At 38.2% G+C, this 13858-nt stretch overlaps 1 protein-coding gene across 2 annotated transcripts in view; it reads left to right on the top strand.

The window, feature by feature from the left end:
• Positions 1-13625, top strand: part of St8sia6 (ST8 alpha-N-acetyl-neuraminide alpha-2,8-sialyltransferase 6) — a 144124-nt gene extending 130499 nt beyond the window's left edge. Inside the window, exons 6-9 of one of the 2 annotated variants that reach the window (XM_052726828.1) lie at positions 3334-3446; positions 6044-6136; positions 7488-7996; positions 8649-13625. In XM_052726828.1, the coding sequence (XP_052582788.1) occupies positions 3334-3446; positions 6044-6136; positions 7488-7956 (675 nt within the window). In that variant the 3' untranslated portion in view covers positions 7957-7996; positions 8649-13625. Of the gene's footprint in view, positions 1-3333; positions 3447-6043; positions 6137-7487 lie in introns of both variants that reach the window. The other variant, XM_052726827.1, reaches the window with a different exon arrangement.
• Positions 13626-13858: the final 233 nt, after the last annotated feature.

The following is a 13858-nucleotide window of genomic DNA, read 5'->3' as shown; positions in this document are numbered from 1 at the left end:
AAATTTGGTAGTTTATGCATGTAATTCTTGTACTTGGGAGGCGTTGGCAAGATGATCCTGAGTTTGAGGACAGCCTGGGCTACAAAATGAGACTATCTCCAAACACCAAGAAGTGGAGCTCCATATAGCTTAGTAGCAGAACTCTTGCACAATAGATGCAAGGTTCTGAAATTCATCCCCTAACCACAAAAACAGACAAAAAAAAAAATCCAAAGCAAAAACAAGATCCTTATAAAACATTTCTATGATGCTATTGAAACTAACAGTAAATGAAATCATGCTAGTACCTAGGTGTTTCTCTGTTCGTGGGAAGCCTGGGAGAGTCGTGTAAGCAGCATCTCTCCATCCAGGCACATTTTGCAGGCATTTACTTTGCTTTCTGCCACCCAGTTCAGAGATGCCACTGTGTATGCCTTTCACACCGCATCCTGAAAAGAAGACAATAAAAGTTGATAAGTCTGTATATTAACAACTGAACTCATTTCGCATTATCCTGATTTTTTTGTTGTTGTTTGTTTTTAGTTGGCAAACAAGAAATTCTGCTGGGTGACCTGGGTAAAATGATGTCACCTTGTGTTGTTTCCACTGTCCCCTTCCATGGCTAGGATGGACCTCCTTCCTACCCTCCTTCCCATGGTCCACATGGTCTCCCTTGTTCCTCTGTGCCCACAGCTCCTAGGACCACCGGATGCAGAGCAGCTTGTCATAAAACCCTTCTATCAAAAAAAAAATGTGAAATACTGCCTCTAAATGCTGGTTTATTTTAGGGGATACTGAGGTTTGTAATTTATTTCAGCTCCTACTGAACACGAGCTCCCCAAACATACGGCTGTTTCTTCCCAATTGACCAAGAAACCGGAGAAAACAGTCATTATTTTGAGGACTTAATTTGAGATGTGTTTCCCTTAGTAATCTTTTCTATTGTGCCATAAAGAGCATATTTGCATTATTGCATTCCACCCTGTCTATAAAATTCAGAATTTATTGAGAAACCATAGAGTAAAAACTCTGGAGTCATCCTGGGCTTGAATTTTGAAGATGAGAAATAGCTTTCACTATCTGGGAAGCATTCATTTAAAAGCCAGACACAATACGGGACCTTCTGGCTAGAGGGGCATGAACTGCCTCATAAACATGTTAATCCACTGGCTAGTAAGAAACTGTGGGCTGGGCAGCGGCTTGGAGCAGCCTAACTGGGTCGTAGCCTGGTTCTGCCTGTGTAGAGCTGTTGCTTCAGCTTGCTCCTCTACTTTCCCATCTGTAAAATGCTCACACAGTGGGGTTGTATGAGTTAAATCTGCTAGTAAGTTGTACATGTGGAACAATGCCTCTCATACAATAAATGTAATGTGGCAATTAAAATGTAAAGACAAGCTTACTGAAAGCTCTATGTGCTTGTTGGGCATCTCCCAGATGCAATATCAGGAGCAAGTGGCTGTGATCTTGACTCAGGGGTCTGTCAGCACTCTGAGGAGCTCAGAACCACAGCAGTCCTAGGATCTTGCCAGCAGTGGCAGTGTCTTGGCTCTGGGGAGAAGGGTGCCTTGGTGTTGTAGCCTTTCTCATACTCTGTGGTTTAGATACTAACATCATGGCCAATTTCGTGTTCCTGGTGATTTAACTGCCGGCTCACAGAACTGCTGAGTGTTGCCCACTCATCTTTTGTGATGTTGAATGAGCCAGCTCTAACACGCAACTGGGACTGTACGATGGCTGAGGCACTGGACCAGCAAGTGCTTATAGAAAACACACTATGAGCACTGTGTTATTCTAGCTCTGGGGTGAGAGATGAGGGGAAACAAAAAATGAAGAAATGTGTGCTCTGCTCTCAAGGATGTACATTCCGATGTGAGGGACAAACAGACCTCCTCACTGTGAGATGTAAGTGCAGGGCCTAGGACACTTTATTATGTCAAGGGAACTAGAGCAGCAAGGAAAACAGGTACCATTGAATGACAACGTTTGATTTTACATGTGGAAGATGTGGGGGAAATGGGCAATGTTTTAGGGTAAACAAAATGGGTAAGTCCTGGGAGGAAATGAGAAAAAAAATGCCATTCTAGAGGATCCCCAAAGCATACTGGTGGCCATCTGTAGGATTGGCCAGCATAAATCCAAACACTTCACTGAGCCTGCATGTCTGAGGATTAGTGAAGTAAAGAAAGTTTTGATGAATTATCTTTAATTCTACACATCAAAATAAAAGATTTAATGCTATTTTCTAACTTCTTTGTTTTCTCTCTTTTTAATTCTGAACTGCTCCTGTTTGTTGGAAAGACACAATATGGGATTTTCCCATTTTTCTTTAATTATTCTCTGTAGTAAGAGGTATGGTATGTTCATGGAAGGTAGGGGCAGGAGGATCAGACACCCTAGGCCACCCTCAGCTTCATAGTGATACTGAAGCCAGCCTGGATTACTTGGTAAAATAGCTTCAACAGAAACATTATATTAAACTGGGTGGTGGTGACGCAAGCCTTTAATCCCAGCATTCAGGAGGTAGATGCAGGCAGATCTCCGTGAGTTTGAGGTCAGCCTGGTCCATTGGGCAAGTTTCAGGATAGCCAGGGCTGTTATACAGAGAAACTCTGTAGAAACCAAAAAAAAAATTATATTAGTTTATATACAATAATATTATTTTAAGTCTTATGTTTTATTACATTTTATGTAGTGTTTATCCCTCCCAAGAGAAATGAAACAAACTTACATGATGTTTTCTAAATTATATTCTAGTAAGTTGATCATAATGCTATGCATTTGTTTATTTAATTAACTAGATAGTGTGTGTGTTTATATGTAGTGTATGTGCACACTTATCTGAGGGCACTCATACACATAGAAACCAGAAGTTGGGTGCCTTCCTCAATCGCTGTCCACCTTATGTTCTGAGACAGGCTCTTAGGGAACTCAGAGCTCACTGTTTCAGTTAGATTGGCTGGCCAGCAGACGGGAGCTCCCAGGATGCCCCTGCCTCCTCCTACCCCATGCTAGATGCAGACCTGTCTCTGGATTTGACATGAGAGCTGAGGATTGGGACTCAGTTCTTCTTGTTTTCACAGCCGATACTCCGATTTAAGGAGTCATACCTCTTGCCCCTGTACTGCTTTTTAAAGCCCCGCCCCCCAAGTGTTTCTGTTTCTTTTTCTTTCTCTTTTTTCTTCTCCTAACCACACATAAAGAGTTAAGTTTCTGGGATCCAGCTGATGATACTTGTGGTTTCTTTTTTCTTGGGGGTGCTGGGAATTAGATCTCTTCCCCGTAGCCACATTGTAGCCTTGGTTCTAATTTTTAAGCAATCATATGTCATGATTGGTTTCTGCTCTCTCCCACTAGACCCAGCCTTTTGTGAACTACCCCTATAACCAGTGTGCAGTGGTTGGCAATGGGGGAATTCTGAACAAGTCTCTCTGTGGAGCAGAAATTGATAAAGCTGACTTCGTTTTTAGGTGAGTCTTGTCAAGATGGTTTCTTCTTGAAAACCAAGGAGCTCTTGACTGTTTTAAAGGGAAACAAACACATGTGTCAAGTTTTGCCTGTCTTTGGGATTGTATTGTTAGCATCTATAGGCTACCCAGGTACACTTTCCTGGAGGTCACCGAACTCATGAGTTCCTCAGCTCGGTCACACCAGTACCATAAGGATATGTAAGAAGAAACTGTGAAAATGCTGTGAAAGGTTTGGGACTGCAGGGTTTATAAGAGCCTTCAGCCTGGGGATGAGTATCATGGTTCCCTTGGAAAGACTCCCAGGAGGAGCATTTCTCTGTTCTGGAAGATCTTGCTTCTCACAGACCATTGCAAGGGCATTTACTCTTCAGCAACACTAGGAAAGATGCTGATCTAGACATTTTATAGTCATACACAGCACTGCTTTCCAGCTTGAAAATTAATTCATATTGTGCATCTGCTCAATTCCAGACTTATAAAGCAGTTTTGTCTGAATACAAGGTAGTTTATGAAAACAGACACAAAGTTGGTTTCTGTGTGTGCCTCATGCTAATAATCACTGATTTGTCCAGCTGTAGTGTGACTTAAAAGAGGGAGCAGCAGATGTCTGCATCCTTACTCTCTGAGAGCATCAATTTTGTACATCGAGACCCTTTGGTCCCCATGGATTTGATGCTACTTGTTCTACATATTAACAACAGCTACACATGAAGTTAAAAATAGCTCCTCCCTCACTTTCTTCTCATGTTGGTAATTTATATTGGAGGTAATTACACAATGGTCGATCGGATGGTCCAGAAATTACTGAACACTCATTGAATTCATGACGGAAAAATTTTCATAATTTTTATGTTTCACGTTGACATGGCCAGTATTGGAATGGGTTAGCCATTGTTCATATTCTCAGTGTTTGTGTGTGGTGGGGGAGTCACAATGAAGGCAAATTATGGTTCATGTAATTGGCTTTTTATAGACTTAAAATTCCCCAAACATCTGTGGTGAGTATTATGCAAAAACATTAATTTGCTTTATAGCAGCCATAGAAAGAACAGTTTAGGCTTAAAGTCTAGGAAAAAGTCTCAGCAGATATTTGATTGATAACTTTAAGACAAGGCCTGGGTTTCCAGGTTCTACTTTAGCTGACGATAGGATTTTTCTGAACATACTCTTTTCTGAAGTTGCCCATTCAAACTGGAAGCAAAATTAGGGCTACATATGGTTGGTGTCGTTAAAATGTATTTATGTTTTTAAGTCTGTACTTACTTTGCCTATGCTTGCTGGTCACACATATAAGTTGCCCATTTGTTTTCATTTCAAACATTGAGAACTACAAATTAAGTGTATAAGGAACAAACATGGCCATAACTATATTATATTGTGTGCTATATCTATACTGTTACGTCTGTGTATGCATTTTATATAAATATTTCACATATTATACACCTATGCATATAAAAGGATGCACACACACAATGTGCATCCTGATGTTTCCCATGAAGTCTCCAGTTATGTTAGAAACCACTTTTAAGCCTGGTATGGGAGCTCATGCATGTAATCTCAACAGTTGAGAGACTGAGGCAGAAGGATCTTTGAGAGTTTAAGGCCAACCTGGGCTGCAGAGTGAGCTCTAGTCAGCCTGGGCTACAAAGTAAGACCCTATCTCAAATAACAGCAAAACCACTCGGGATTCTTCAAAAGAATGTGTGTCTGTGACTTGTTTCAGGAGGCCACTGTGAAGGTCATTCTGTGGCCTCCTATCTATAATGAGTACATTTTTCTGATGTATATTTTATATCAAAGTGAGAAGTACATATTTCATTAATACTGTGCTTCATAGGGCATGGAGTAGAGTCCTGCAGCCCCATCCATATTACAGATGATGTCAGCTGTACACAGCGCTTTTTTAGACACTCTGCTCTCCTTAAAAAAGATGGTCTAACTGAAATTTAGAGATATTCCCTTTTTTCTGTGATTAGAATATACCAAAATTAATATCTTTCATGGTTTTCCAATGGAAAATTAGTATTCCAGGTTTAGGACAGCAGGATGAAAATTGCTACAAATTTCCTTCATTAATAACCTAATTAGGTGACAGGTATCCATTTAGATATCAGAAGATACTAGTGTTCCTATATAGGCTTTGTTTCTGGGATACTTTATCACTGTATTTTTAGTGTCTCGGATTCTTTCAGTCTGTAGTGATCATTGTGAGAATATAATCACCATCAATCAGTATAGTTGATCTAAGTCACAATTTCAATAAAAAGCCTTGAAATCCTTCAGAAGCATGGCAAGAAATAATTTATCATATCTGGTTTTGATACTTAAAAATGCCAATGAAAATGTTAAAATCACATGAAATGTTGTACAGTGTTGAAACATCGTCTTATAGTCCAGTACTTCTTGATATTTTCCAGTGGCCATCAGGTGGATCTGAAGTTCTCATAACAGCATTGGTTTCCTCTGCAATTACAACAGTTATCAGATGTGTGGTGTGTGTGTGTGTGTGTGTGTGTGTGTGTGTGTGTGTGTGTGTGTGTGTGTACATCTGCTTTTTATAGGTTGTATTTTGAAAATATTTTTTTTCCTTATTCCAGGTGCAACCTCCCCCCAATCACAGGGAATGCTAGTAAAGATGTTGGAAGCAAAACGAATCTTGTGACTGTCAATCCCAGCATCATAACACTGAAGTGAGTGCCCGCAAGTTGCATAACTCCTCGGAACACTTCCCTTCACACAGTTCTCCCCCTGCTGAGGCTGACATGCCGCACAGCTGAGCCAGCTTCTGGGGAAACACACAAAAGAACACATCTGCAGAGTCTGACATCTCATCCAGACTGTGTTTCATCCGAAGAATGACTCAGCTGTATTTCTAGTGTCCCGAGCTACATGTTTCTAATCAAAGGAGAATTTATCGCCTCAACTTGAAAGCTAGGGGACACGGTTTCTTCCATTTTCTTTCAGAGTCTTCATGTTATGTACACTTTTCCCCTTGGTACTTTAGCTTTTTGGCTAAAACTGATCATGAAAGTTTGGGAGGAAGGCTTCATAGCCGGACAAAGCACTGCCGGCTTTCAATTTCTGTAGTTTGTTATTCAGAGTACTTTCCCATGGCTTCTGTGATGTAACTGCTGCAGAATGTTGATTTGTTCATAAACATTCCACATATACTTTGCTCCATTTTTTCTTGTCAAAAAGAGACTGCTAGCCAGGAGGTGGTGGCACACACCTTTAATCCCAGCGTTCGGGAGGCAGAGGCAGGTGGATGTCTATGAGTTTGAGGCCAGCCTGGTCTACAGAGTGAGTTCTGGGACAGCCAGGAAACTCTATCTTGAAAAACTAAAAACAAACACAAATAGAGACAGAGAGAAAGAGGGAGAGAGAGAGAGTGCTAACAATTAGTAATAGAATAGATTCTTCAAATTGTTCTAGAATTTGAGTGAAAACTAAACAGTGTAGCTGCCTTCCAAAAGCTAATTGTTAAAAAAAAACTTTACTTGAAAGAGTTCTTCCTGAGGTGTCATGTGAAGCATAAGAGGGTGATAGGCCAAATCGGGAAGGAAATTATAACAGAATATATACATGTATATTTTCAAGCAGGCATAGACTCTCTAAACAAAGCTATTTGGTGATTAAATATGTATAATAGATGCATAGCTTATAACCTTTAAATATATGTAGGCCATGGTATTTGGTTATAAGTAAGTTTAAAGGTACTAAAAAGCCAAAGCAACATTAGATAATGTCTCTGGGTTGTAATATAAAATAATAGAATAAATGTCCATCTACTAATAATCTCTGTAGATCAAGAAAAAGGATTGAAGACCAGGTACTGATATTGACTTGATACTTGATTGATGTTTCTAAGTCATTGGTTTGACTTTTTAATATAATGGATATAAATGGTTGCATTTTTGACCAGATGTATATTCAACATCACACAACCAAAATTATTGCTTTGATTATTATTATTATTATTATTATTATTATTATTATTATTATTATATTATGATTATGATTGTGATTTTTTTAATTTGGCAGATACAAGAACTTGAAGGAGAAGAAAGCAAGGTTTCTGGAGGATATTTCCAACTATGGAGATGCCTTCCTTCTCCTGCCAGCCTTTTCCTACAGGGCCAACACAGGCATCTCTTTTAAAGTCTACGAAACTCTCAAAGAGTCTAAAGTTAGGCAAAAGGTTCTCTTCTTCCATCCCATGTACCTGAGACATCTTGCTACCTTCTGGAGAACTAAAGGGGTGACAGCATACCGCCTGTCCTCAGGCTTGATGATCGCAAGTGTCGCTGTAGAATTGTGTGAAAATGTGAAGCTCTATGGATTCTGGCCTTTCTCTAAGACTGTAGAAGAAACACCTGTCAGTCACCACTACTATGACAACAAGTTACCTAAGCGTGGTTTCCACCAGATGCCCAAAGAATATATCCAGATGCTCCAGCTCCACATGAAAGGGATCCTCAAAGTGCAATTTAGCAAATGTGAAACGCCCTGATGTTTCTTAATATGAGAATAGTTTTCACTGGATGTGATAGGTGAGTTGTGGTTTTGCCAAACACTAGAGGAGGAAGGTGCAGAGAGTGGAGGATTACAAAAGAGCTCCCCAACTTGGCTAGACCAAAGCACCCCACTAACTTTGCAGCCTCCACTAGCCACCCGTTCCAACCTTCAACTTTCTCTGAAAATGGAGATCATGATATCAGTCTCAGACAAGTAAAATGAGATCATTTTTTAAAAGCCTCCTGGCATAGAATTTGATTTGAGGCAGGGACTCACTGAATGTTTCCTTGTTACTATTTGTAATAGCCATTTCCACTTTTACCAGAGTGGTAATGAAATGAGCCAAAGACCCTTCCTGAAGAGAATCACGAGGACTCATTGATTTCTTACTCACAGCCCTTCCTTTATTAATAATATCTTCCCATTATTCTCTCTCTCCTAAAAGAGTACATACAAAAATATATCATTCAACAAGAAAGCGTTGATTATTCAGGAAGAAAAAAATCTTTTTTACTTGGCATTGTTCCTGTCTTTGATTCAGTTCTCTTATGACGTTAGCTGCATTGAGGTGTTGGTTGGATTTGGGGCATTTTCTTGCCCCTTTTGTCTACATTTTCTTTGCCTTTATCATTTTATATCATTTTATACTAACTTCCTGCTTTTCTCCCCGTACCCCCCCCCCACCAGCACTGAAAGGATCCACTCAGTGACATAAGTAGTTACAATACTCACTACTTCTCACTATTATCTTGTCTGTGGAGTTACTCATCCAATTTTTAAAAATGTGGAACAGCTATTTGATGTCCAGCCCTGGGGCCAGGCTCTATGGGAGGGTATGAAGATATCGCCACTGGCAGAAAAGCAGGTACATGTCATTAATGGATAAGATACCACAGTTGTCATCATGACTGTCACAAACACAGTGCTGGAAGGACCCTAGACAAGAACAGTTAAGTCTGTTCTAGTGGAATCAGTTTCAGTGTAACTAGTCCAGAGAAGAGATGGTTCCAGAATTAAGACTATAAAATAGTCCAGTCTTACTTAGCAAACTAAAAGGATTCTAGGTAGAGGGGATGTAACAGGAAGAGAATGCTGTTCCCTTGATTCTGATCATCAAAACAAGTGTACTAGAAGGCAGAGCAGAATGCTGCCCTACAAACTCCATACTGGGAGAGGGTACAGTGGGTGGGGTGAAGGGTTTTGCACACACTGGTGAAGTGGGAGTAATTTGGACCCAGTCGCTTCAAGAGGAAGACTTGGAATGGAAACACTGAACATATTTCTCCAGGGAGAGACGAATGTTTTCATGAGAAATTACATCTGTAAGCATCAGTCTAGAGTAAAATTTGAGTAAACAAATATGAGCATTTTACACTCTTTGCTGATGTTCCAGTGACACCCCTTAATGTAAGTCATAACACATTTATTAAGTTATTTGACAAATATTCATGTGCATGCATTCCTGCTTATCCATGTATATTTCCAAGAAATCTAATAGGAGTATAGAAGATGAGGTCCACATGCCAAGATAACTATAAATTTCATTTTTAATTCTTACCTGAGCCATGTTGTTGTTTATCAAATGCTTTTTTTGAGGAAACACTGTGCCATGAATTCTTCATTCTGATATAACCTTGTATTTGACATTTGTGATGTTATTTCAAGTTTACATTTCTTTTGTTCTTTTATAGCAAATTAAACTTACTAGATTTTAAATTGATCAAAGGTTCATATATAAATATTTTTCAAAAGGTAAAAGGCTTTTTGTTACATAAAATCAAATTTATTTATTATCTTTCTTCTTCTGGTGAATAGAGGCTCTTTTATGCTGCTGCTAATGGATTTAATTAGCTTTAAATATCTCCTAGCAACATTGGTCATGTTTCAATCATGCTATTAGCAAAGAAATATTTTTTAAAGTAGATCAGAAAACTGTCCTTTTTATAGTTAATAAAAATGTTTCTCAAAGTATTTTATGGCTAGAAGAAACAAAGTCTTTTTGATAGTATTAGAAATACATGATTGATAAACAAAAGTGGTATACTATACTGACTTAAATTATTAAATAAACAACGTAGAGATGTTATAAAATGTTCTAGCAAAAATTATGTCTGGTCAGGAAGTTCTGAACTTACTTAGTGTTTTCCCATATAAAATGCTCTTTTAACTCAGGAGATTTTAAATATATATAAAAAATAGCTCTTCAGTGTCACACATGTGGATTTCAGAAATTCTCAAGGTAACATGAGATTAATGATCCTGGTGATAGCCCTGTTTCAACAAAAATTCAATAGAAAAAAAAATTCTTGAAACTTCTGTGTAGAAAAGCACAGAGTTCTCCACATGCAAATCATTGATCCATTTCTTGTTTCATGTCTGTGTTGCCAAACTGGATTGTGTTTGAAGTTTTCCCACAACTCTACCTGGATGAACACAGGCCGTAGTCAGAGGAGTCCCTGAGATTCCCTGAGTGCTGTAGTCAGCTCTTCTGGTGCCTAGTCCACAGAGCTACATGATGGAGTTTGTAGCTTTTTTTGGTGCTGTGATCAGAGTGTGAAACTTGCAGCAATTCACTGCCATGGGGCATAAAGAACTATGACTAATAGTTTGCAGTTCCCAAAGCTGATACACGGTTCATAAAATCTCATGTTTTGTGTTGGGCACTGGATGCATTGTAGGCCACCTGCGTGTCTCCAACACATTCCTACTTTGAATCTACTTTCCACATGGGTCTGTAGTTGTGATTTTGCCGTAATTTGGGGCTTCTGGCTGTTACTCAAACTCTCTTTAGAAGAGTCCACATCTAACAAGAGTGGGTGGCTCATTTGCATCTTGGTATTTCCTACCTGGGTGATCAATACTCTCCCTTTGTTCCCTATGATCTGCCAATAATGCTCTTTGGTTCCCAAAATCAAAATGGCTAAAAACATTCTAAAATATGCCAGCATGTAAATTGTGGTAATTCCTGTGTATCAGCTAAATAATTTGTAAAACAAAACTCAGTTCTTTTTGTTTCTTAATGGTGGATAATACTATCTCAAGCTTCCACCAAGATCAACACACACAAAAAATGACCATCAACTCCTTGTAGACTTATAGATTAACAATATGATAACACTGTCAAGGAGTCTCTGTGTGGTGAGCATTGCTTAACTGCTGGCAGGTGGGTTGAATTTGATATTCTGCTACTAAATTCCAGTCTATCTATAGGCATTAAAGACAGGTAGTCTGAATACTAGTGCTAGGTAATGGTAGACTTTCAGTTAGGAATTTTAGGATACCACATGTTTCAAGGTTCTGAGAGAAATACTAGGTTGTTTGATTTTATTTTCTGTTTCCTGTTCAACATCATTGGACAATGTAACAGAACAATAAAATTCCAAAATAATTTCTTACCAAATCCAAAGGAAAATAAATACACATTCCAGTTCATCACTGATAGTGCTGCATGTGAGAAGGACTCTGTGGATGGAGGTATAGTTTTTTTTTTTTTTAACTCTCAAGAAAGACAAAGACAGCGCCTGAGTTTCATGAAAGATTTCACACCACATGTAAATTTAAACTTAGCAAACGTATGGACTTTCAACAGATAATCAAGGGCATTCTTTTCCCTGAGAATTTTCTTTGTATAGAATACTGAATTGCCATAAATCAGATCCACTTTTGCTTATACCTTTTTCCTTGCTTACAAAAAATCTTGCTAGTTAAATGACTTATCAAGTATTCTGAATCATTTCAGGAAACTTTGGGAAAATTTAAAAAATTGCATATAGGAGGTACGCTATGATCTTAAACTATTGCAGAAGTATAGTTTTGATGTGACATATACAATATTTTATTTATATAATATTATATGAAAATAATTATTTTGCTATTAAACATTGAAAACATTGCAAGGATCTGTTATATCTGATAGACATAGGAAGAGTCCTTCTCTATACATAATCCAAAAACCCAGATTGTTTAATATTTCTTGTTTATGTGTGGTTCTGAAGGCTGGATAAAAACACCTCTTGACTTTTATTACTCTGGCTCATTGCTCTTCTAGGATCATTCTTCTTTCTATAAAAATATTCAAGTGATGAATGATAAAGATGCATTGCTTATGTAATGGAGACAGTCAAACTCCTTTTTAAGTAATTTATTTAAATTTATTTTATGTGCATTGATGTTTTCCCTGCATGTATGTCTGTGTGAGAGTATCCGATCCCCTGAAACTGGGGGTAGAGACAACCGTGGGCAGCCATGTGGGTGCTAGGAATTGAACCAGTGTTCCCTGGAAGAGCAGCTAATGGTCTTAACTGCTGAACCATCTCTCCAGTCACAACAGACAGTCAAACTCTTTAAAAGGGAGTTTTGGAACACAGATCATTACATGGGAAGAAGTGTATGCCTCTACAGTACCATGGGAGACAAGAAGTCAGGCCCCAGATAGATTAGATGATAGCAAAGTAACAGCATAAAGCTAAAAGAAAGAAAAATACATCGTTAAAGGTTGCACTTCTGCACATGACCAAGGGTAAGTATTTTAAGTAACTAAGCTAACAAATGACAGATGTGATTATATTAAAATGCAATATTTCTACTTACTAAATGACTCATAGCTGTCCTATGGCCCAGCCATCTCACTTTAGGCTTTATGTGCCAGAGAACTTCCAGGAGACAAATATTGAGACAGACAATTAGACAAAGAATTTTTCATCTTGGGAAATTAATGAGTTAAGCTTGGTGGTTACATAATGTGAAAAATAATACAGCTGTTAGAAGCAACTTGCTATAGGGAGATATAATAATGATAGGTCTTAAAGTTTTAGCATAAAGGAGAAATGAACTTTATCAATGCCATCCCATTACTTAAAAGTATATACTTTAATGCATATTTATCAAAGTCATATGTGAAATACAAGAAATGTGTCTACTTAGGAGAGGGTAATGGGAGTGAGCTTAGGGATAAAACATGTCATCACACAGCCATGGATACATAGATTCTTATTCTCATATAAAGTATTTTACTAACATAAAAATAGAATCTGAGACACAAAACTGTAAGTAATTTACATAAGGTTGCATTATAGGAGCAAAGGTAGCATCCAAACTCTCCTGTCTGACTATAAAGCCATTTCCCCCAAGTATGCAAGTACAGAGGGAAAAGAAAAGCCAAGGCCATAGCTACAACTGACATATAACCGACCGAGTATATTGAAAGTGTACAACTTGCAAAGTTTTGACCTGTGCATACTCATGAAGCCATCTCCACTATCAATAGGCACATCCATCCCCCTCCCGCCCCCAATGTTTCCTTGTGCATTTTGTAATCGGTTCTTCTTACTGCTTGATGTTTCTACCCTTGTTCCTAAGATCTGCTTTTCTATAGACTAGCTTACATTTTTACAATATAGACTGTTTACATTTTTTTAGAATTTTGTACAAATGAAATCATGTTATGTACAATCATGTGCTGTCTTGCTCTTTTTCTCAAAATGATACTATGAAGATTGATTTTTATTTGTGTATCAGTAGTTCGTTTCTTTATTTTCTGGGTGGAATCTTGTTATGTAAATGTACCACAATCTGTTTATACCCTCACCTGTTTATATACAATTTTGTTGTCTAATAGTTGTGGATGCTACTAATAAAGTTATCACCAACAGTCGTGTCCAAGTTTCTCTGACTGTGCATTGTTATTTCTATGGGGCAAAATCTAGTGTGGGAATGATTAGGTCACATGGTCAGTGTATGACTAACATCTTTAACAACTAGTTGACTGATGAAATTTTAAAATTTACTTAATTCTAATCTGCTGAGTTTTCATACTTTCTGTTTGAAATCACAAACTCTTTGTCAAATCCAAGGTGACTGAGATCTTCTGGTTTTGTTTAGGGGATTTAGTTCTTCTA

The sequence above is a fragment of the Peromyscus californicus genome, unplaced genomic scaffold (assembly GCF_007827085.1).
Source record: "Peromyscus californicus insignis strain IS unplaced genomic scaffold, ASM782708v3 Scaffold_8__1_contigs__length_139910024, whole genome shotgun sequence".
Lineage (NCBI taxonomy): Eukaryota > Metazoa > Chordata > Mammalia > Rodentia > Cricetidae > Peromyscus > Peromyscus californicus.
This window is presented reverse-complemented; position numbering and strand designations above follow the sequence as displayed.